Here is a 24,445-nt window from a genome sequence, read left to right on the forward strand (position 1 = left end):
CTGCTCTGCAAAAGACAGCATCAGGAGAATTAGAAGACAAGTCACAGACTGGGAGAATGTATTTGCAAAATACACATCTAATAAAGGACCATTATCCAAAATATATAAAGAACTCTTAAAACTCAGCAGCAAGGAAACAACTAGATTGAAAAATGGGCCACAGACCTCAACAGGCACTTCATGAAAAATATAGATGGGAAATAAGCATATGAAAAGGTGCTCCATATCATATACCATCAGGAAAATACAAATTAAAACAATGAGATACTACTACATACCTATAGAATGGCCAAAATCTGGAATATGGACAAGAATAAACGCTGGTGAGAATATGGAGCAACAGGAACTCTCATTCATTGTTGGTGGGAATGCAAAATAGTATAGCCACTTTGAAAGACAGTTTGGCAATTTCTTATAAAAATAATATATTTTTACCATACAATCCAGCAATCACACTCTTTGGTATTTACCCAAAGGAACTGAAATTTTATGTTGACACAAAAACCTGCACACAGATGTTTATAGCAGCTTTATTCATAATTGCCAAAACTTGGAAGCAACCAAGATGTCCTTCAGTAGGTAGATAAATGGATAAATAAACTGTGGTACATCAAGACAATAGAATATTATTCAGAGCTAAGAAGAAATGAGCTATCAAGCCATGAAAAGCATGGAGAAACAAGCATGCATATGACTAAGTGAAAGAAGTCAATCTAGAAAGGCTATGTACTATATGATTCCAATTATATGACATTCTGGAAAAGGCAAAACCATGGAGACAATAAAAAGATCAGTGGTTGCCAAGAATATAGAGAGCAAAAAGACGAATAGGCAGAGCACAGAGGATTTTTAGGGCAGTAAAAATACTCAGTATGATATTTTGATGATGAGTATGTCATACTTTTCTCCAAACCTGTTAAGATGTACAACACCAAGAGTGAGCTGTAAGGTAAACCGTGGACTTTGGGTAATTATGATGTGTCAATGTAGGTTCACCCTTAGTAAAAGCTGTACTTTCTGATGAGTGATGTTGATGACTGGGGAGGCCATGCACATGTGGAGGCAGGTGGCATACGACAAATGTCTGCACCTTCTTCTCAATTTTGTTGTAAACCTAAAACTGCTTAAAAATTAAAGTATTTTTTTGAAAAGTTCAAATGGATGGAAGCTAGAGCCTTGGACAGTGCAGATCAACTTTTAGCACTCACCTGAGCAAGATATCAAGGTAGCCAGGATTGCTGCAGAAAAGGGTCAGCTCATCAGAGTGAGTTTACAAGGAAGCGTGCACACATACATATGTATGAAATATACATGTATGCACAGATGTGCTCATGGGTGGTGGAATAGTCCCTTTTTATGCTTAAATTACAGTTGAAGGCTCTTCTTGCTGTCTCTGCTGCATACCAAGCCCCTTTCAACTCACTCTTTCTTTGCAAAGCTAACCACCTATCAATAGACATTTTCCCAATTCATGACAGAAAATATTAGTCTTAATATAAGCCCCATTCAAACATCAAGAACAGTTAACTCGTGACCATTTATGTAAACATTTTCCACTTGGATATTATTATTTGCAACAAATGTCTAATCCCAATTTTAGTTTTTCTCCTTCAGCCATTACACTTTTGAAGAGCCTCCCTTTCCCACAGGTCAATATTTACCTCAGGAATGGTAACTATTTAAATTTGTATTAACCTAAGAAAACCCACAAGGATAGCTCCCCTGCCCCCTCAAGCCCCTTACCAAGAGTCACAGTACATTCCAAAGGCAAATCTATAAATTATTCTTTGCCTTAAATACCTATTTAAGACAGATTTTCATTGTGAACTATGAATAACTGACCTTTAGGATATCTGAGATATGAGCTACTAACCTCAGCCTTTACCTCTTAAGTCTACGAATGACTTGACCTTAAATGTTTACCATCTCCCACTTACAAAATAAAAAAATCAAGTCTCTCGCCTTCTCTGCCTTTAAGGCAGTTCTGTGAAAAAGAGCAGCAACTCTGAACTCTTCCGAGCCCTGTGTTAATGCATGTCATCTTTAGATCAGTTTGGGGAGTAACAGACTTAATGCATCAATCTGAAACATTTTTCCCATCCTATTTTATCATATGCACTCGGATCCCCCACAACAAAAAGATAGAGAACAATAATCTAAACCTCTTCTTATCAATAGTGGAATAGTTTATATTATCACTATGCAAATTTATTTAGGAACAGTGAGATTCCTTTGAATATCAACTTTTCTTGGATATGCAGTCTTAAAAAGAAAAGTTACCGTTTGTGGAATGGCTTCATGTCATGTCTCTTACACGCTGGCCCACAAAGGAGGCCAGAGACGGTGTTCCTGGGAAGCTAACAAGGATTCCCAGTCCATCTGGGGACTCTTGTGAGAGCCAGCACATTATTTAACACTTTGGTACATGTTTCTTTCTTTTTCATTCTTTTTTTTTAAAGAAGGTAAAATATTACAGAGACGTCTTCAAAATTCACACCTGAGTTAAACATTTTGCTGGAAAATTCCATACTAAGGAGAGAAGAACATAATGCAAAAACAGGAAAGGGCTATCTACAGGTGTTTTGCCAGCATAATTGTTGCATGTTTGCTTTTGTCTTCTTCCTTCTGCAGCCAATAGAGGGGAAAAGGGATGAAATAAGGGGAAACATAGGGTAGGAGAGAAGGAACAAGTGCTCCTGAACTCTGGGACAGATGTAACAGACAGAAGAGCACCTACAGGCAGAGAAATGTGCCCAGCAGACTGAGGGACTCGGTCTTCTGTAAAGAGGAGGGAACTTGGAGAACAAAATCATGAATGGATTTGGTTGTAGAAGAGGGGGTGGGGCTAAAGGGAAATGGAGTGAAAGAAGATTCAGTCAGAAAACTTTACTGAATAGAAAAAACATCAAGGCTTTGGTGGAGACATTGGATTCAAATCTTTTCACAGATTTTAGAACCAGTTCAGAGATTGTGGCTAAGTTCAGAGTCAAAACCATTATCTCCCCTTCTGGTAGTGTGGCACACCAGGCAAATGGCTGTCCCCAGAATGAGTTGCAGAATAATGGCGAAAAGTCCTTTCTCTGAAACACCACGGCCACAGTGATGCCATCTGAAATATTTAGAACTAGAGGGTAAGGGCACAGGCAAGGAAGATGTAAATGATCAACTCCTAGTATTGGTATGAATTTCAAGAACACTAGGAGTCAACACATGGTTCAATCACAGTTTGGATCTCCAGAGGCCCTTGCTCATAAAGGCAAGATTTAGGTTCATTGATAGTGGGGATTCTCTTCTACTCTTCTGAAAGTAATCTGTCCATATAGAGAAGGTGTGACTGCCTTCCTTCCAGTGGAGAATACAGGGCCAGGTGGAACAGGAGAAACTTTTTGGTCTCAGTGGAGGTAGGTGGGATGATTCCATCGGTACCAAGATCTGGAAGGGAGAAAGAAACATATCAACTGTGAAGCCGCTAATGTAATGAGGGGAGACGGGACTGGGCAGTGACTGCTAACAGGTACAGGGTTTCTTTCTGGGGTGATGAAAACATTCTGGAATTAGATAATGGTGAGAGCTGCACAGCCTTTGAATACACTAAAAAACCACCAAATTGTACACTTTAAAATGATAAATTTTATGGTATATGAATTGTATCAAAACAATTTTTAGTATACATAATATGGTTTCTCTCTTTTTCTGGTGGGGGTGCTAAAGGAAGCCTAACTTTTGAGGCTGTACAGTGGTGGGCCAATGGGAGCTGGCTGCCGCGCTGAGCTACCTGGGTTTGCACAAGTGAGTTCATCTCCTCCAATGAGCTCAGGTCTTTAACGTATCACCAAACTTTCAAATCTCTCTTTTATTCTGAATCAGGGAAGAATCTCTCAAGGCATCAGTTCTGAAAATACTTTTTAGAATAGATTCTTTGGCCCAAGAGGCTACTTTCCCCCACTGCACTCCAGGTGGGAGCAGGAGAGAGGGAGTAGTACTATCTTTCTCACCATGTCAGCCATACGAAGCTCAGGCTCACATCACAACACCTAGGACAGGGCTGCTGACATGAAGTGGAGAACTCCTAAGCCTCATGAAGGGCCTGGCCCTTTCTGACAGGAGTGTTGGGAAATTTCCACGTTCCCAGTGAGCATGGAAATTTTGGCTTTGTTGACATGAGCTCCTTGCCAGGACTGCTCACTGGCTGAAGTTTTTCTTTCAAATCCTACTCCCTAGGGATAAAGTCCAGTCTGGCTCTCCACTCTGTCCCCTCCCTGCCACCCCATCCCAGTCCCTTCTTTCAACTCTGTGATAGCTCTCTTTCCCAAGGTTGTGATACTCCTCACATGTTCCTTTGCCCTGCTGGGATGTTGCTGTACTCTCCCTTTTCATCTTACCCTGAAGAGTTGAAACAGGAGGAGGAGTTCACTGCCACTTTGGAGTTATTCTGAGATGCGGTGGGGCTGCTGGCGTGGAGCACTGAGCCAGGAGACGGAGGCCTGCTGTTGTGTCCAGGGGAACAGGATGGTGTTACTGAGGACGAGGAGAAGCACAAACAAGGAGAACACAATGCAGCTGGTTCTGGGACCTTAAGACAGAGCCCTTCAAACATATGTCCCCAAAGGGATTTCACCCTCTCCTGACCCTCCAGTCACCTGCCCACCCCCTGCCACATTAGCATCAGCACTGGGCCCCAGAGGGGCTCTCATTATAAGTGCTCTCCTCAAACCAGGCCCTGGAGAGTTGCATGGCTGGTTCTGCAAGTCCCAGACTTGCTAAAGCAAGAAGGACAGATGCCAAAATTATCCTACTCCAGGACACACCCTGGGCTGGGCATATGCAGCCCCAAACCAAGAGGCGGGACGGGAAAAAGAACAAGAAACCTCAGAAAGGAAGAGAGGAGCAAAGAAAGAAAAGGACATAGGCAAAGAAAAGAGAACCTGAGAGCACAATTAAAGATTGCCAGCCTGTCAAGTGTTCCCATCTCCACAAACAAAAGGTACATGGTCTTCTAGAAAGAGCACAACCAAGATTGAGGAGACCCAAATCTAGGTCCCGGGTTAAGCAGCTCTGTGGCCTGTGGTGACTCACTTCACTTCCCTGAAATTCATTTTTGTCCTCTGTAAAATGGCAGGTTTGGATTAAATTGAAATTTTGTATATGAGTTTCTCAAAAACCGTGGACAAGGTGACATAAATTTTACCATGCAAACTAAGATACTTTGAAGAGTGGAAGGCAGTGCTATTGATAACTTTGTCAGGACCAGAGACAGACACTGGGACTGTCCTGGGCACATCCAGACAAATGGTCACGCTATTTAACTCTTTGAAATGTTACAGGTACTTTTTGAAAAGTAGAGTTCTGTAGAAAATTGGTTTGGAAAACCCTGCCTTCCTCTAGCCTTCCATACAACTACTTTAGGAATGTACAATGCACTTCAGTGCTGAGAAGTGCTGCAATCAAAACAACACAAAAAATAAACGCTTGTTTAAACTTTTGCTTATTCAGCATTTCCCAAACTTACTTGATCATGGAACACTTTTCCTCCAGCACAGACTTTCATATCCTTTGAAGTACATTTAGGGAATGCTGACTTAGGTAGTACCTTTCAGTTCTAATATTCCATTATTTAAAGGAATTCTGGTGTTATTCAGAAACTTCATTTTAAAGCTCACCTGTTCCAGGCATGGTGCTATGGACAGGAGGGATGGCAAGGGGGCCCAGAGACCCAGAGGGAGAGACCTGAAATGCAACACAAACTTGTAAATGTCGATTCCTACTCCCTTCTCCAACCTTGGATGCTTCTCCCAGGATGCTGGATCCCAGACTCTGTGGAGCCCAGGGCTTAGCTTCCTTGATGATTTCCTAGTCCAAACCTACATTCTGTCCCATTTCACAGGAAGGCCCCTGGCCCACATCCAGCATCCAGCTCCAGCTCTGCCATGTTCCCGCAGCTCCCTGCTGCTGACACCAGGCTCTACATGCCCTCCTGTGTGTCCCTGGAAAGGTTTCTTTGGCACTGCCAGGTCAAACTGTCATACTTGAGTGCTCTGGTGATGAAAGGAGCACCTCTTGGACCCTGCTGTGGCAGACATGGCTAGTAGGCTGCCGATTTTTCAGTCTCCACTTCTTCCTTCCTAAAAGACTCCTGCATTTACTCAGGGCATCAGCCCTAACAAGCCTGTCTCAGGCTTCTCAGCCTGATGCATGAGTGGACAATCAACTCTCTGGAAATAACCAGAGGAGTATAAATCAGTCTCTGAAGCTTTTCATTTTGCCCTAGAGACCTCACAGCATTATCAACTCTGAGATTTGGAAGGGATCTAAGATAATTTAGTTTAACGTCCCACATAGTTCAGCAATCTCCCCCTCAGTATTACTGTCTTAGAACCTAGAACAAGACGTCTTAGAAAGTATGGACTGCCCACCTGTGTGACTTCAGGCAAGTTACCTAACCCCACTGAGACTTAGTCTTCTCGTCTGTAAAAGGGTAGTAATACTTCCCTTATAGTTTCTTTTAATTAAGATTTAATGAGATAATGTTCATAAATCTTCCAACTCGATACCTGGTAAAAAGTGCAGGACTTGTTAAATGTTAGTTCCCTTCCTTCCTGAAGGAAACTGTCAGCTGCTCTGTGTCTCTAAATGCTGTTCACCTTTTCATTTGAACTGAAATCTTGATACTTTCCTTCCCCTCATTTTTCTCATGCTGACAGGCGAAGCGCTGGTGAATATTTTCAAAAGACACTGAAAGGAAGTTTTGCTCAGGGAGCTGTGATTTGATATTCCTCCCCTCCCTAATTTGGAACATCCTATCCCAACAGGATGCAGCATGTCCTCACTTCCTCATTAATCAGGAGTGGTTCTGCTGCTTTCATTTACCTGCTGTTTTACAATGAGCCTCCTCAGTAGGCAGGGCCCCCAAGAAGGGTGGAGACAGATGTGGGGCAGCATGGTAAGAGATGTTATCAATAATCTCCCTCTTCTTCTCCTCCCCTCTCTTCTGCCACACCCAAAAAATTTGTTATTGTGTTAAAATAAATAATGTATTTAGTCATTGTGACCAGCTTCTAAGATGTTTCCTTCTGGAGACCGATTATGCATATACAAGCATATATATGTGTGTGTGTGTGTGTGTGTATATATATATATATATATATATATATATATATACACACATATATATCCCCCTTTTAATTTTTTATATAAATGGTAGCATTCTACCCACCAATGTGGGTACCATTTTACCTTTTTTTTTTTTTTTTTTTTTTTTTTGCTTAACTACATGTCTTAGAGATTATTTCATATCAGAAGCAGAAGAAACTATGTCCTAATCCCAAAGAGACTGCCCCAATGAGACCTGAAGAAAAGATAGGGTCAGAACATTTTCTTTATCTGCTTCCTTCATGAAACCACAAGTATTAATGTAAATACTGGGGGTGCCAAAAAATGTATACAAGTGGACACTTTGGTCAATGTTGCTCATGCAGTAGTTGGCCGTAATCAGAAATGTCTGGATGCTGATGGTCACCACTTTGAGCACCTCTTGTAATTGCAGAAGTCAAACGTGACTTGTATTCATCTTTTGTTATTGGTATATATTGAGTATTACAATTTTAATAGTTTTTTCCTTTCTTAAAATGTGTACACATCTTTTGGCACCCTCTGTATTTAATGTCTTTGCCTGCCACGAAGCTATAGACTTCATGAGGGCAGGATGGTGCCTGTGCTGTTCACTGCTATATCCCCAGTGTCTATTACAGTGCCTGGAACTTTGCAGGTGCTCAGCAAATATGTGTTGAATGTATGATGAGAATGAGTCAGGCTCCTTCACAGCTCCTCTAGGCCTCCACCACTTTTCTCCATGCTGGTGTCCTGGGTTAGGACTGAATCAAAGCAAGATCCTACCGCCCATCTGCTCTAAACAAAGCCCCATCTTTAAAGATCCCAATGTTCTTATGACATGGTCCAATTTCCTTAACGTGGCCTACAACACCCTATATAATCTAGTCTCCGCCTACTACTCCAGCCTCCTCATTCACACTCTCTCTCACTCCCTTGATTCCAGCCCATTCAAGCCTTCCATGTTTCCTCTTCCCAGCACCCCAGCCTCAGGGCCTTTGTACACACTGTTTCCTCTGTCTAGAATGTTCCTCCCTATACTCTCTCCTCTCTGTCCTCCCAACTCAGAACTTTTCCCCGTTAATGTCCGCTCATTCTTCTGCTGTCAGTTTGAACATCATTCCTCAGGAAGCCCTGATACCCTGGACTAGGTCAGGTCCCTCAAATACATCTTCTATAGAGCCTTCAGCACAAATAGCACTTGTTTATGTCTGTTTTTCCTGCTGGACTGTAAGCAGGGATCACAAGTGTCCTATTATACCACTGTATCCCAGTGCCAAGCATATGGTGAATACTCAAGAAATATTTTAAGAAGGGAATGATGAATGAATATCACATTGCCTCCAACTTAACATTTTCAATGGATCCTTATAGTTTTTAGGGTACGTTAGCATCCACAGCCCATCACAATCTGGCCCTCATCAATCTCTCTTAGTCCCAAACACTTGGCTCCAGCCAGACTGAAATGCTTGATTCCCCAAAAGCACCATGTTGTTTTAGAATTCCATGCCTTCTCATAGACCATTTCTTCTGCCCACCAGTTATTTTTCATGCTAACTTCTAATCTGTTCTTCAAACAAAATAGGGTCAGCCAGGTGGCCGGATGGCTCAGTCGATCAGAGCGCGAGCTCTGAACAACAGGGTTGCCAATTCGATTCTCACACGGGCCAGCGAGCTGCACCCTCCACAACTAGACTGAAGACAACGAGCTGCTGCTGAGCTTCAGGAGGGGCAGCCGGATGGCTCAGTTAGAGCGCAAACTCTCAACAACAAGGTTGCCGGTTCAATTCCCACGTGGGATGGTGGGCTGCGCCCCCTGCAACTAAAGACTGAAAAAACGGCGACTGGACTTGGAGCTGGGCTGCGCCCTCCACAACTGGATTGAGGGATGACTTGGAGCTGATAGGCCCTGGAGGAACACACTCTTCCAATATTCCCCAATTAAAAAAAAATAAATAAAAATCGGGTCAGCCTTCTCAGACCCCATTTGGGTTTTTTCATCTGTTTTCCTCTAGCACTCCTATAGAGCTCCTCACAGCTACTTTATCCCTTACATCTATTTCATTGCAATTTGTTGCCTTCTTTTGCTCTTCCTTCTCAGTTTCTTCCCTCGATTCTCTTCCTTTGCCCATCCCTCAAATGCTAGTGTTCCAGATGGTTGAGACCTGTACTTTCCTCTTTGCTTCCTTTGTACAGACACCACAGGTGAGCTCCTCTTCACCCAGGATTTCAACCACCATGTCTATGCTTATGTCTCCCTGGTCCATATCTCCGTCCCAGGCTTCTCTCCCCACCTCCAGACTCATGATTCCAAGTGTCCACGGACATTGCCACTTGGGTGTCTCACAGGCTGCACTGTACACAATAATAAAAATAACTAAAGTCATCACTTTTTCCTATTCCCAAACTAGCTCCTCCCCTGTGTTTGTTTGTTCCATCAATGGCACCACCATCTACCCAGTCAGCTCAGCCTGAATGCTGAGTCATCCCAGACTATTCTCTTTCCTATATCACTCTCTGTGCCCTCACCCAATTTTCAGTTTATTAACCAATACCTAATAATTCTACCTTCTAATTATCTCCTGAATTTCTCCCACCCCTCTCATTCTTACCACATGGGTTTTCTTCAGTCCTCATTATTTCTCTGCTGGATAATGGCAGTCACATCCTAACTGTTCTCCCTGTCTCTCAAACCAAACTTTATACTGCAGTGATCATTCTACAAGGCAAATTTTATCAAGACAATGCCATGCTTAAAAATTCTTCAATGACTCCTCCAAGCCTTTAAGTGTCTTAGCATTGCACACATAGTCCCTTCAGTCTGGCCTTTACTGATCTAGCCAGCCTTATCTTTCAATATTCCTCCATATGTAACCATCTGCGGTTCCATGAATGTGCAATATATTCTCTCTAATCTATACCACTGTTCTCGTACTTTCCCTTGTGAAAACTCCACCACCCACTTATTTGCCTCTTCACTCCTTGTTGCCTTTTAGACTCAGTCCAGGTAATAATTATCTCCTAGGGGAATCTTCCCTAACCACTACCTCCAAAGGCTTTGTTAGCTGTGACTACTAAGTTCTCCTAGAGAAATTATCATGTTGTTTATCATTTGTTTATTTGTCTGTCTCCCATGCTACACAGTGAGGTCCTCCGGGAGAGGGGACAAATACTGTTTATATGTGTATCCCCAGCACTCTGCACAAAGACCAAGATATAGTAGGTAGTCAATAAATATTTGGTGAAAGGATGAACAATGGTGTAGTTTTATGAAACAGCTATGTCCCACCCCGGACAAGGCTGAATTTCATTAATCCTTGCATCAAGGACATCATCATTATCCCCAATTCCCTTAACCTTCAACCATCACCATCCCCAAGAATGGAGAAGAAACTTCCCACCCATATGCTCCAGGCACCGTCTCGCCCATGGATGGAGAAGATATTTTCTACTCCCCAGACTTCCAGGTCTGTCTGAACTCCAAGTTATTCCCAGCCCTGACTTCTGCCCTGACCACCAAAATCATTGATGTAACTGTCTGCTTGACATATCCTCTTGGGGTAGGAGCCATGTCCAGATCTAAATTCTTAGTTTTTCCTCTCAAACCTTTTCCTCCTGTAGTCTTCATCATCTCAGAAAACGGCAGCATCTCCCAACCAGTTGCTCAGGCCAAAACACTTGAAATCATCTTTGCCTCATTTCTCATACTCCACATCTGAGCTATAAGCACATCTTTTTGGCTCCACAGTTGAAGTATATTCAGAATCCAACCACTTCCCCTCACCACCATGGCTACCACCCTAGCCCGAGCCTCTACTGCTCTCAGCCTTATTATTGTAATTCTCCTAGCTGGTCTCCTGCTTCCACACAGATTATTCCCTACACAGTAGCCCGTCAGCCAGCTCAGGCTCTCTGAGTCCTCCTGTGGCTTATTTCATACAAGCTATAAGGCCGGGTCCTTTCAATGGCCTCCAAGACCTTGGGAGGTCTGCTCCCTGTTATTTCTCTCACTTCATCTCCTGCTTCTGGCCTCCTTTCTTGCTTTGCCCCCAGCTGCTCTGGCTTTCTTGCTGTTACTCAAACATGCCAAGTATTCTCATTTACTGGTTCCTCTGCCTGTAACCCCCTTTCTCCTACATATTTCCCTTTTAACACTTAGATTTCTGCTGAAATGTCACCTTATCAGAGCGGTTCTTCCTGACCTCTCTATTGAAAAAGCATCTCCTAACTATCACTTTCTATCTTTTTATGCTTCTCTATTTTTCTTCATATTAGACATTTAATATACAGCATCTATTTGCTGATTTATTTACTGCATGCCCCCTCAACCCCCAACCAGCAACTCCCCCAGGATGGAGAAGACTCTTTGCCCTCCACGCATCGTCTCCCCCCAGTGTCTGGCACACAGCTTGCGTCCTGGCCACTCACCAGATGTGACGTGTAGATCGGTGATTTGATGGGTGTGGCCACAGGACAGTTGATTCGCTTCTCCTTTTGGCGTCGGTTGCAGAACCAGACCCTCACCACCTCCTTCTCCATGGATAACTGTTCTGCAATCATAGAGATCTCTTCTGAACTCGGTTTGGGGTTCTACAGAGACCAAAGAGATAAAGGGTGGTCAGGAGAAGAAAGGAATAGGGTGAATTGTGGGTGGGGGACAGATATTCCAAGGAAGCAGGATAGAACAATAAATGGATCAAAAGCTTTAGAATCAGACCTAGGATGGAATACTGAATTTATCACTTACTGTGTGTCCTTAGGAAATTTTAACCTTTCTTAACCTTTCAGTTTTATAATCTATGAAACGAGAATAATGCCTACCATAAAGAATTATTGTGAGGATTACATGAGAAAATGTGTGTAAACCTCCAAGCACAAGGCCTGACACAGGTTCTCTACTGTTACTCCTTCCTTCAGGACAAATTCTGAAAAGAGGAGTCCATTGATGAGTTATGTGGGGGCAGGAAGAATTCCCAGAACCCATGCTATCCTCAGTGTTCTCTCCTCATAACTTGGTACATTTCTCCTGTGGCATTGCTTCCTGTCCTACCTCAAAATAGGAAATGCTAAAGCTAAAATGTGGAATCCATCAAGACTAAGGATATATATATATATAGATATATATATATGTATATATATATGTATATGTATATATCATATATATACATATATATATATATATCACTCTCTTGTTCTGACCCCTCCCACCCCCACCCAATCTTTGATCTCAACCCCCTTTCCTCCCTCTTATTCCCTTATTCTTGTTGCTCTGAGAAATCTAATCAGAAGAAAGAGCCAGATCTTGTCATCGTGTCAGCAGGATGCAGCTATCAAACCCTTGAACCAGATGCACGGGAGAATCTGCTGGAGAGGCAGCAGTCCTGGAGGCTTGGGGCCCGCAAGGTTGAACTAGGCCATGGACACATCCTTTAGGGACCTCTGTGGTATAGATGCAGGCTCTGGAGGTTGGTGCCTAAGGAATCCTGATTAGAAGCTATTTAGACCACACCTATTTTTCCCTTTTCTCTCCCCCAGCTCTTGTGGCATGGAGTTGGATATTATTAGCTTCCACATAGTGGCTCAAGAATGCGCTTTTGCAACATGTTAAAAAAATGTATGTGTATAAAATGATTACAGGTATTTAAATGTGTCTGGAAGAAAGAAACAGAAGGAAATACATTTATATGGCACTTGACGGATTTTTCTTTCTATATTTTCCTAATTGTTTACAATGAGCATTTATTAGACTTATAATATTAAAAATACAAAACAATGTATAAAAAATAAAGAAATTGTATACAATGCCGTTTTTGCTCCCTTTACCTCAAATGGGTACACAGCTACACCCTCTTCTGGAACCCTATACTATATCCCATTCTTTAAATCTCCCAGTGAGAGGGACAATGGGCCCCAAATACGTAGATGTCAGGGCAAGAAGGGTAAGTGGAGAAAGAAGTTTCTGGAACCTGAGATGAAGGGCAGACTTTTACTCAAACACCTGGGTGCATATAGAGGGGGTGTGTCTTTGTTTTTTGGCCCCTTCCCAAGGGCAGGTGTATGGTGGCTAGGGGTTGGTGCCAAAGGGCCTATTTGTGCTTGCCAGCCAACCTACACATGTTGACCCACCCGCTCCCACCTGGAGGAGCCACTCACATCTTGAAATCTCTTCTCCAGAGTCAAACGGATGTTGGTCTCAATGCTGGTGCGTTTCTTCCTCTTCCTACCAAACACTTCACTGAGGTTGGAGTAAGAGCTGGGGGTACTCACTGAGGAGTCTGATGGAGAAGATTCTGTCAGGAGGTGAAAAATCAGAGGAAGCTCAAAGAAGGGAATACACAGCCGGTCCTGTCTTAATGGATTTTGGGTTCAACAACTCTTTGGGGTGGGTTCTACAATGATATTCTCAGGACCAGGCCTCTCTCCCCGAACTAGGGGAACCAGAACAGACCAAGAGTACTGCTTCTCCTCGTTGCTCTGGGCAAAGATCCTTCATGACTCCCACAGTAGTGCCTCCACTGTTTGTGATCATGGTTCAGGTACACCATCAGTATGTGTGGGTGTGAGGGATACATGCAGAGCTCCTACAAGTAACACTTCGGAGTCTGTCTTTTATAAGTATGCCTGATGTGAACACCAAGTATAATTTGAACTGGAACTTTGAGCTAAAAGCAACGGTACCTGTTGGTAGAATGTTGGTGTTTAAGCCATTTTCTTTTCAGTGTAAGTGTTAGAGCTAAGGCTGTCTGATCAATAGGCAGGGATATCCCTTAAGAAGGATTCAGGTGTCAAATGGAGGATCACACTAGAAATGATCTGTAAGGTCCTTTCCCAAAGATCCTAAGAACCTCTGATCTTATCTCTCACTTAAATACTTCAATAAAAGCCACAGAAGGGATAGTCTATGGGAGGGAGGTTTCTTGCCCCCTCACATGTTTCCATGTGGAAGGACTGAGAGGGTAACATCCCTGGCTGTCCACCCCACCCTTTCCACAGTAACCACAAATCCACAATCCGCAAGTATCTATTGAATAGAGCCCAGCCCTGGCACTGGATCCTCTCCTTCCTTCTCAGCTAGACCAGTGGTTCTCAATTGGGCGATTTTGTAGTACCACCCCTCCCCAGGGGACATTTGGCAATATCTGGAGACATTTTGGGATGTCTCAACTGGAAGTGGGTGCTACTGGCATCTTGTGGATAGAGACCAAGGATGCTGCTAAACATCCTACAATTCATAGGACAGCACCCCAACACCAAAGATTATCTGGCCCAAGGTATTGATAGCGCCATAGTTGAGAAACTCTGTCCCATGCTATTTCTTGACAGCAAACTTCCATTCATCATTCCAAATATTTGTCCCTTAGCTTATGTCCTTGACCTGCTGGAATGCCTCCCTGGCCACCACACCTGACTGAATTCTCCTACAAACCCCACCCCTTCTGTAAGACTTTCCTGACCAGTCCAACTCACAGTAACTCCTTACCCTCTGAAAACCTACTCAAGAATTAGCCAGATAAAGAACTTCTGTTGTGTCTACTGTCTCCTCCTCCCAGTGAGACTCCAGAGAACCCACTTCCCTATCCCTCTGACCAAGACCTAGTCCAGAAAACAATCTTGGATCTGCTCTGCAGACCCAACCTGTGTCTTTGGTGAACTGTCCTGAGGTCTAGGTTGGGTGGGTCTGGGTTAGGGAAGGGAATGGGTACAAGTCTTCATGGCCACAGACCTCAAGCCATGTCCTCCACAGGGCTTTCTCAGTAATTAAGGTGACATTTTCATCTTCACTAGCCTGTCTCCTGTGTCTTATTTCTCACTTGGTTTTACACTCAGGAGGAGAACAAAAAGGTATTATGTATTGACTGCCTAAAGCCCCAACACAGACAAGTCAATAGGCCGTTCCCTGTAGAATTCTCTAGGGCACCATCTATCCTCATGTAGCCCTGAGGCCTACCTGCATCGCTCAGCCACTTCTCCAGCAGTGGCTTGAGCTTGCACATGTTCTTGAAGCTCAGATTGAGGGCCTCAAATCGCGAGATGGTGGTCTGGCTGAAGTCGTTGCCATACAGCTTTCCCATCGCCAGCCCCACGTCTCCCTGCATGTGGGGGGTAGAGAGGGAGGAAGTTGGGAGACAGGCTCCTTCTCTTCTTGGTCTACATCCCCCACCATCCTAGCACCAATCATGTACCCAGTGAGCCTTCAAGCACCCACTATTGCCTTGGTTCCTTTCTAGGTTTTTTTCCCTCTAAGATGGAGAATTGTTTTATTTCTCTCTGCAGACTCTGAGTGGGCTGTACCCACATGTCTGGCCCCTTGTATGGCTCTCATTTCTCTCCTCTCCACCAGCAACGCCCTCAGTTTCCTTACGAATGGCAACTGTGTCCTATTCTCAGGGAACATAGGGATACAATGGGCTTGCCCTACAGCACGTCAAACCTCAGCTTGCTTTTGAAACCTGCACTTGGGAAGCCCAGTTTCCATTCACTCAACCCAGTTTGTTCCATTACTTCCCACAGAACCAAACCTGTGTGAAACCCAGCTTAATGCGCCTCTGCTTGAAGGTCTTGGCAAACTTCTCCAGCTCCTCCAGGTCACTGGGCTCATCAGCCCCTCCAGAGCTGGGTAAATGCTTGGGCACTGGGAGATGCTGGGACCCTTCCAGGTGAGGTTCTAAAGAGGATCCTGGCAGCCCAGAGCGCCCAACTGCCTAATAGGGAATATAAGCCAAGCAGATATACAAATAGTCAACAGATCAAATGGCATTTTCTGATATTTCATACTAATAGGCTCACTTAGAGGATGACAGATTCCTGGCTACATTAGATTCCTGTTTTTTCAATGGCATGGAAGTGGAAATAGGAGTTTCTATGAAGGGATAGAAATACCTAGAACAGCTGAGTAGAAACAGTAGGAGTGTGGGACAGGGAGGTGGCCTTTCTGGGTTTTAGTCTATGACTCACTATTTGATTCTGAGCAGGTATCTTCCTTCTTTCCGTTTCCCACCATAAGAGGAGCTAGCAGGGTTGTTTACAAAGATTTCCAAAACAAATCTCAAGACAAGGAAAAGATTGTTTGCTTTGCCTGTTTTTTTCCACAAAGTAAAGTTACTGAGGTGTTCAACAGGCATTAACTGAAGATAACAGAGGACATCTGAGACTCATTACATTAGTAGAATTTCCATACAATTTCAAACTCTGTGACTGCCATTTTACTTTCTAAATTATCATTTTCTTTCATGAGAGTCTTTCAGTGCTATCCAAATGCACTTTGATTTCATTTGTGATTCTCAGGAGATATTGTTTCTTTATTTTATTTTCATAGAAAAAATGGACCATTAAACCTAGAATCCATGTTGTACCGATTTGGGATCAGGAGTGAATTGAACTCGTGATGACATCTATCATTCCACAAAGAAGGAATGGAACCCAAGTCAAGGGTTCCAGGCATTGTGTCCAGTGCAGGGGCCACCACCCATCACGCGGGTAATGTGACCTGAGTCTACCCTCTCCTCTCTCCTTCCCAGTTTACTCTTTCCGTAGACTGGGGTTAACTTTACTCCTTCTCTCTTCCAAGATATTCAGATTTACCATGAAGGTAGTCATCCTTATGATGGAAGGTAAAACGACCAGAAACAAGTTAAGGACTCTTTTCCCCAATGATGGGTCTTTTAGAACAGAATGATTGAAACCATTGTGGGTTCGGTCCTGTTTTACAGGGAGGGGGTGGCATAGACCAGATCCTCAGGACAAAGCCTCGATCCTTTTTGAACCTTCCTTTTCATTAATTCATTGTTTTTTCATCTGACAAATACTGAGTGCTTTGCTAGACCTTCTCCTTCCCCCTCCAGATCCATTCAGATGTCAAATTGCACTGATTCAACTTCCCCAAACATCTTCACATTCATTCCCTCCCCTCTATTCTTATTCTTATGACCCTAAGCCAGTCCATTATTACCACTGTCCAGGATGATCTTAATAACTTTCTAAACAGTGTCTCTGCTTCTGTTTCTCCTGGCTCTCATGTTATAAGACGTAAGAGCTGATTGATCTTGAGGAAAGCCAGCAGGTGTTGCCTTTCCTATTGGCCACTAGATGGCACCTTCCTTCCACATGTCTTCAAGGACTCTCTAGCCTTCTAAGGCCAGTACCCTTAGTGATCCATGGGGATCTTAGCATAGAGGAGGGACATTAGGATCTGTGCAATCATTCCCAACTCTTCTGCACATCCATTTCTGCAGTCATCTCATGCAGCTTTGCAGGTTATTAATTGTGTAGATAGGGGAGGAGTGGCAGCTACAATAAAGCTCCTGCTACTCTTGCCAAGCCATACACCCTGACATGAGGCTGCATCTAGCCAGTGGAAGAGGTACCTTTTTTCTAATTGGCAAACAGGTGCTGTGTAGAACCAAGGCAGCTCTGCAAATGGCTCCTCCTGAAAGATTTTAGTCCTGACCCACACATGTGCCCACTGCAGGAGGCAGTCTAGAATAGTGGGTCTTAAGTGGCCCCAGAGATAAGAGCCACTGGCTTTGTGCTCTCGGAACATCAGGCCTATGGGACTCTGGTCTTCCCCGGGCTTGTGAGCTCCCAGGGAGAGCTGGAAGTCACCTTGGCATCCCTGCAAAGTGAGCTGACCACTGGTTCTGAGATGAGTGATGCTAGGTCTTGATCTGGACTAGAGTGGAGTTCCTATATTATGGAGCAGGCTAGCCCAGGAGCTTAGATCTCTGGGTTCTCTTTCTGGCCGTACCAGTGATATTGGGTCAAGCATTTCCCCTGGCAGTGGCTTAGATTTTTCCATGTGCCAACATGGCTAATCCCCTGCTATTTCCTTTTTCCAGAAGGGTAAGTGCATCATCAATGGGTTGAGGGAATACCAATGAGCTTAACTCTGTCAAGAACCAAGACATTTTTAGAGGAAACAGAAAGAATGTGGTTGTTTACCTGGGACACCAGGCCAGGTCCAGTCTGTGGGAGGAGGAGAGAGCTTTGTTGCTGTGGAAAGGGGAGAAGATTTGGCTGCAGACCTGGGTGAAAGGGGAGGGACAAAGGAACAAACGAATAAAATCCAGGCCATCTGAAAGACATGCTCTGCAACTTTGGAACCACGATAACTGTCCCCACCCCTGCTACATAATCAGGTCCCTCAACCCACCTCAAGCACCGTGGAGAGGTCTCCACAGGAACTGCCAGGCATTGCCACACAAAGGTGGAGGAGAATCAGACACAGAGATAAACATATGTAAACAGCAGTCCCCAAACCAGTCCTTCTGCTTGCCTGTCTGCCTGGGGTGGTGCAAAGGCTGAGGAGGGTCAAGACAATCTGCTCTGGGAACTGATAACCAGAACTGGAGAAACCCAAGAGGGAAGGAGTTGCAGGGGTGACCATTAAGAATTCAAGCTGAAGCTGGGAATTTCTATTTTGCCTGCAGAAGTTGTTAAGACAGTTACAAAAGCCTAGCCAAATCTGTAAGGATATCAAAACGAGTGGATGAGACTATACAGCTCCAAAAGGCAGTGGACCATTGGCTAGAGGCTCTTGGCAGGACATCTTATACTTGGGAGGAAGGACTGAGGGAGAAGAGATCAGGGACTAAGCATCTGGAAACTCGATCTGGTGATATGGACTATACCTGCTCATTGTATTGCCTAAGGACCACTTTTTCCTTACCTCTCCAGGAAAACTGTCCATGAAGGGCTCTGCCTGGTCGGCAGTTGTGACAGTGGCCTCCCTCCAGGAAGGGCCACAGCCAGGAGCTCTCACTCTCACTGTGGGGAGGAGCCATCAAACTACCAAAGCAGACGATGGGGTGGGTCACCCCAATCACTCAACAGAGCAGAACCTTGGGGTCTCTGTTGTCCCTGTTTGGGGTCACTGATGTACAGCATCTGCTGATGCTGACCTTTATGCTCCTCAGTCTAAAAAAGACAGGACTTAATTTTTTCTTATTAAGATAAATGGGCAAGAACCCTGTACTGGGAGTCCAGAGGCCTGAGTTCTAATCGTAATGTGACATTTATGTTGTGCTTTGAAGTGTACAAAACCTTTTCACATGTATTATTTCAAATAACCCTCAATAACCTTGTGAGGTAGAGTTTTACTATTTTTCCATTTTTATGGTGGAGAAAATGAAAATTCAGAGAGGTTAAAGTAAGTTTCCCAAGGACACACATTTAGTAACTTTTACCAGTGAGATTTTCTGATTCCAAATTTTGAATTGTTTTTTTGTTTGTTTTTGTTCTTTGCCCTGAATCATACGTTGGCCTTATTGGTTGTATGCCTGGGCCAATTTCACATCACTATCTTCCATACAGAAACTGACTTAAGTGTTATCACCCCTTTCTTATTCCAGGAGGACATATATATGATTTAGCCAAAATAAATACTTAAAGTTTCAAATATGTTCTCATTTGTCATCATAGTAATTAATGCTCTAAGATGCCTTGGAAACTAAGGATAAGGCCTGTAATTTGGGAAGGAGCTAAGAAAAGAAGACACAGTTCAATTTTGTTTGGATTCTAGAGCTTCTACTTCTTCCATCACTTTTGGATCGACTTGGTGGAAATAAGAGAGGGAGAAGCAGTACTGTGATGGCCAAGAGCAGGGTTTCAGACAGACTGTTCTGGAACTTTCTAGTAGGTCACCGTAGCATACCTACTGCACAAGGTTATTCTGAAAAATAAATCAGGAAAATCACTCAGCAGGGCTCCTGGCACATCATGCTCAAGAAATGTTAGCTATTGTTATGAATGTTCTAATTCCTTTGCTCTTGTCCAAGGAGGTGTTCTCTGGTAACAATTTCCCAGCCAAAGAAAACCTGAAAACCCTGTTTACAGCCTGTGGGTGGCACTGCTGCTCTATCCAAAGAGAACCATAGTAAAGCTTCTGAGGGGTATTTCCTAGGAATTGTGACTTGTCTGTACTGCATTTCCCAACGAGCACCTCCTTCCTTGGACCACCCCAGTTCTGTACCACGCTTGCACCTTCAGTCTCAAGTGGCCATGAAATTGAGGAAGATAGAGAGGAAGCAGAGAAGGAGACTCAGACTGGAGGGGGAATGACAGGGTCCTTTCCTCAGGCCTTGATATGGAAAAGCTGGTCTTAATACTAGAGGGCTAAGCCACTCACCCATATCTCACATTTGGGCTTCCTCATCCAGTAAGCAGCAGCAGCACTTTACTGAACTTGGTCTATATGGAAAACCCCAGGGTTCTTACCTTGCTGCCCAGGTTGGGTCTGAGATAGCAGAAACTGGGATACAGATTGCAAGTGGCCAGGAACCAGTACGAGCTGCTGGAGGGGATGGAGGGAAGTCATATCCTGGATGTGGGGAGATACAAACATCACAGAATTTACAAGCTAGGGGTACCAGCTCCATCTGTCTGTTGCCTGTCTGTCCCTTGGGTCTCCAGACTCTAAGAATTTATGGACAGTGACCTTATCTTATGCCTCTGTGTATCCCTACTGTCTAGCACATAGTAGCTACTCCATTAATGCTGGTGTTATTACAACTCAGCCAAGCAGCGCTGTGCAACTTATTGTCATTTAAATCTTGCCTTATTATTAAATTTTGCCTGTGTCAGTCCTGTCTCCCAGCTAGATTATAAATTCCCTGGGACACAGACTAAGTATTCCCCATCTTTCAGAAGTTTATCCTAGAAACAACAAGCAATCCCAGTTGTCCTTTTTTTTTGTTTTAAACTCTCGCTACTTTATTATGCTAAAAGCCATGGCTTGGACATTTTCTGGGCCTGAACCTTTTCTGGAGGAAGATGACAAGTTATTAGTTCTTAATAAAACCAATTTGATTAAATAGAAAGTCCATTTCCCCTGGGTTCCTCCCACCAGCCCAGGAAATGGAAATACCAATCCCAGTACTTGGGGGAATCTGAGAGCCCTCTGTGATCTAAACCTCCAGGACTCTGTGCCCTCATGTACCTTAAGTCTGTGCAAAAATAAAAGATTTGGTAAACTCTTGCTGAATGAAGAAGTAAAGGAATGGATGCACATTCTTGTATTAAATATGACTGGAAAAGGGGTGGCTGTTTCTTCCTCAGGTATTCCAAACAAAGAAAGGGGCTCACTACATGAACGTCCTCTCAGATATTTGTGGTTAGTGTTTCAGGATCTCTTTCCTCCCTGCACCAGCACTCAGTTGTAGTTTGGCTTTGATGTAAAAACTTGGGGATGGAGAATAGGCTCATTGGGGACAAAAATTCTCTATGATCGTATCAGTAGCTGTCATTATAGGGCTCCTCTGAATGTGGCTGGCTAACACCAGCCCCATAGCTGCTAGGTCTGTCGTTTTGGCAAGATTGCCTCCTTTTTATCCCAGATAGGTAGGGACCTCCCTTTTCAAATAACTAGCCAGGCTTCAACTTTAAGAGAACTGTTTTATAACCCCACCCCCATCCCAGGCCTCTAATCTCTTTCTCACATTTCCCACAGGAGATTCTTTAGACCAAGGGTGTCAAAACTGCAGCCAGTGGGGCCAACTGCGTCCGCAATCCATTGCTAATTGGCCCGCAGCAAATTCCAAAACTGTATTTAGTTTACTTAAATAAACCAGGTGAGGCAATACGTACTTCACCTCGAGTGAGTGGCCCGGCTGTCTGTGTATTTTACCACATATGGCCCTTGGTAAAAAACGTTGAAAAAAGTTTTGACACCCCTGCTTTAGACCAATATAGATTCACTGAGTGCCAAGTCTAGAGGTCAGACCTTTTGCAGAAGGCCTGAATTAAACTCGCTGGCCTACAGAGAATGTCAGGACTCCCTGACATGAGTTGGCATTTACCCCAGACATTTGGTTTCCAGATGTCATGGCAGGTCCTTGACTCATGTGGCATGGCCTATGCGCGAGGGTCTGTTGCAAGGAGTCACTGAGATCCTCAGTTTTAATCTGTAAGTGGAGGCAGGACAGTGTCAGTTGTGGGCATCCCCAGGCTAACAGAAAAGGAAACTTTGAGGAGAACAAGCAGGAGATGAGTGATAAGCCCAGGGAGTAAAGAGCTAGCACAGAGCCTGCCGGGCTGCAGCTTGATTTCCCTGCCTGTGTGTGCCTTTTGGGCCAGGGCAGCTGGTAGGAGCCAGAGCTGAGTGGCCCTCTGGAGTATCAGTCTGCAAGATGGGGACTCCACTTAGATCTATCATTCCCAAACACCATTCTAGGGGCTGTGCTGATACACAGTGTAATTTATGTTCTTCCTCATTCAAATGAGAAAAAATAAGGATATTATAGTGGCTTGAAAATTTTATTTTAAATCTGAGATGATCTTTCTTTCTCGGAGGGGATATGTTAAAATTTCTTTTATGAAATGATGGTGATCCTAAATGATATTTTAAAAACTCCCCACCTCACAAAGTGCAAAATTGGCAATCCTTAACCAATCTCCCCCATATTCTGGTTTTCATTTTCCCAGTTCACAAAATCCCAAAGTCTGGGAACCACTGATCTGATAGACCAGCTTCCCTTCCATCCCCCCCTTGTTTTTCACACCTCCCTGTCCTCTGCATGCTAAGCTACCACTGCAGCCCTCTTTGCCTGTGTGGCTTTGGTGACCATCTTTGCCTGTCTCCCTACAGGCTGGGACATGTCTCCCTCATCGTCACTGCTGCAGTTGTAGCCTGAGGGGTCTGTGGTAGTTTCCAAATTTTCTCCAGGCTCTACCACTCTTCAATGACAGCACCAGCCACCCACTCATGGGTTTCCAGGTGTCCAAGAGCAGGGCAGGAAGCACTACTTGTGCCCACCTTTCCACCCACCCTGAGAACAACTACATACCCTTTTGCAGCTTTACAGGAAATACATGGGGGTAGGGCAGCTAAGTGACTTTGAGTTCATATAACATGGCAAGCAGCACAGGATCTGGACCATGTCATATAAAAGACATTGAGGAGATCCTCTGATGGAAATTCTTGGCCATAAATATCCTGGCTTAAACCATTTTCTTGGTCTACACTGAGAATGTCACTGAGATCCTGGAATCTTTCCTGTCGGTATTAGTTTAACCCAAGTTAAAGGTTCAGACTAACAGCTATACTTATGCTTAATCCCTGTGAAAAAATGGTGCTTTGGATCACTAGAGAAAAAAATACCTTTGGTTGGAGAGTTAGGAAGATCCTATGAAGTGACATTAGAGACTGAGAAGGAAGCTGATGTCCTAAATATGGTGTCTTGCAGATAATGGGAACCTAATACGTGTTAATCGAATAAAAGACATAAATAGAACCCATCTTTCCATAGTCTCCAGGGGGACACAATGAGGAAAATAATGAAATGGGAGCTAGACCTTGTTTCTATTCCTAACTCTAACTCACTACTATGTAACCTTGAGCAATCATTCAGCCTCTATGGGACTCAATTTCCTCATCTGTTATATGATTCTACATGATTATTTTCCCCCTCTCAGTCCTAAAACGAAATTACAAATTACAATTCGATAGAGCATTTGGCAGACTGAGCTAGTCCGGGTTGCTGCAGTGTTCTTAGATGAAGCAGATCTAGAAAGCACCAAGAAGCCCTGGTTGCACAGAAATTGGTAAGAGGATGCTTCTTGCATGGACAATTTTTACAAATCATTCCTCTCTTTTCCTCTCACCTAAGGAGACTATTCTGGAGCCTTGGGAGCACAGAGGAGGGAGGAAGAGAGAGAGAAGTAGCACCGTGGGCACAGAGAGTGAGGCTTTCTGGAAACTCGAGAGAAGCATGGCCACCAGGTCATGATCTCAGCACAACCCCAATCCCTGTCCCCCAGGGCCCCGCAGCTCTTCCCACCCACTCTTGGCATCGCTGTCTAAGAAGCTCTGGTGTCTTAATTCTTCCCCCAGAAATCGGAGTTTCCACAGCCTGAATTACAGGGAAACATTTGTTAGCAGGTTTTCAAAAGCTAGAAATAGAAGACAAACTACTTATTTAAAACCATCAACAACAAAAACCTTAAGGCTTGCTCTGAGAGGAAATTTTACTTAAGCAAAGCCTTTTTGGCCAGCCTCCCCTCCCCACATCTCCCTTCTACATCCCTCATCCCAGAGAGGGATAGGTAAGACAGGATGAAGGAAGGGAGATAGGGGGAGAACTTGGAGAACTGGAGCTGGTGGAACCACCTTGGGCAGTTTGGCCTCGCTCCAGCTTGGAGGCAAGTGGCAGGGCTCCCTTAGAGACTCATTATGCTCAGTGGGTAGATAAGGAGCTGCAGCTATGACAGAGCTTGAAAACATGTGCTTTGCCTCCAACCTGAGCACTATCTGTTAGAATCAGTGCCAGGTCTTCCTGCAACACTTAATTTCAGAAACCAGAGCCATCATAAAAGAAAACTCACCCTTTCATCTGCTTCCTGGATC

At 44.0% G+C, this 24,445-nt stretch overlaps 1 protein-coding gene across 1 annotated transcript in view; it reads right to left on the bottom strand.

Moving 5' to 3' along the window:
* Nucleotides 1–750: 750 nt before the first annotated feature.
* The window catches only part of POU2F3 (POU class 2 homeobox 3), a 50,709-nt gene continuing 27,014 nt past the window's right edge, over nt 751–24,445 (bottom strand). The window contains exons 2-11 of the mRNA XM_033102248.1: nt 21,900–22,004; nt 20,320–20,422; nt 18,046–18,128; nt 15,627–15,809; nt 15,056–15,197; nt 13,261–13,397; nt 11,536–11,697; nt 5,661–5,727; nt 4,383–4,518; nt 751–3,432 (exon numbers count right to left, since the gene is read on the bottom strand). Coding sequence (XP_032958139.1) covers nt 3,393–3,432; nt 4,383–4,518; nt 5,661–5,727; nt 11,536–11,697; nt 13,261–13,397; nt 15,056–15,197; nt 15,627–15,809; nt 18,046–18,128; nt 20,320–20,422; nt 21,900–21,944 — 1,098 coding nt within the window. The 5' untranslated portion in view covers nt 21,945–22,004 and the 3' untranslated portion in view covers nt 751–3,392. The remainder of the gene's footprint in view (nt 3,433–4,382; nt 4,519–5,660; nt 5,728–11,535; nt 11,698–13,260; nt 13,398–15,055; nt 15,198–15,626; nt 15,810–18,045; nt 18,129–20,319; nt 20,423–21,899; nt 22,005–24,445) is intronic.

Source organism: Rhinolophus ferrumequinum, unplaced genomic scaffold, assembly GCF_004115265.2.
Source record: "Rhinolophus ferrumequinum isolate MPI-CBG mRhiFer1 unplaced genomic scaffold, mRhiFer1_v1.p scaffold_58_arrow_ctg1_1, whole genome shotgun sequence".
Classification (NCBI taxonomy): Eukaryota; Metazoa; Chordata; class Mammalia; order Chiroptera; family Rhinolophidae; genus Rhinolophus; species Rhinolophus ferrumequinum.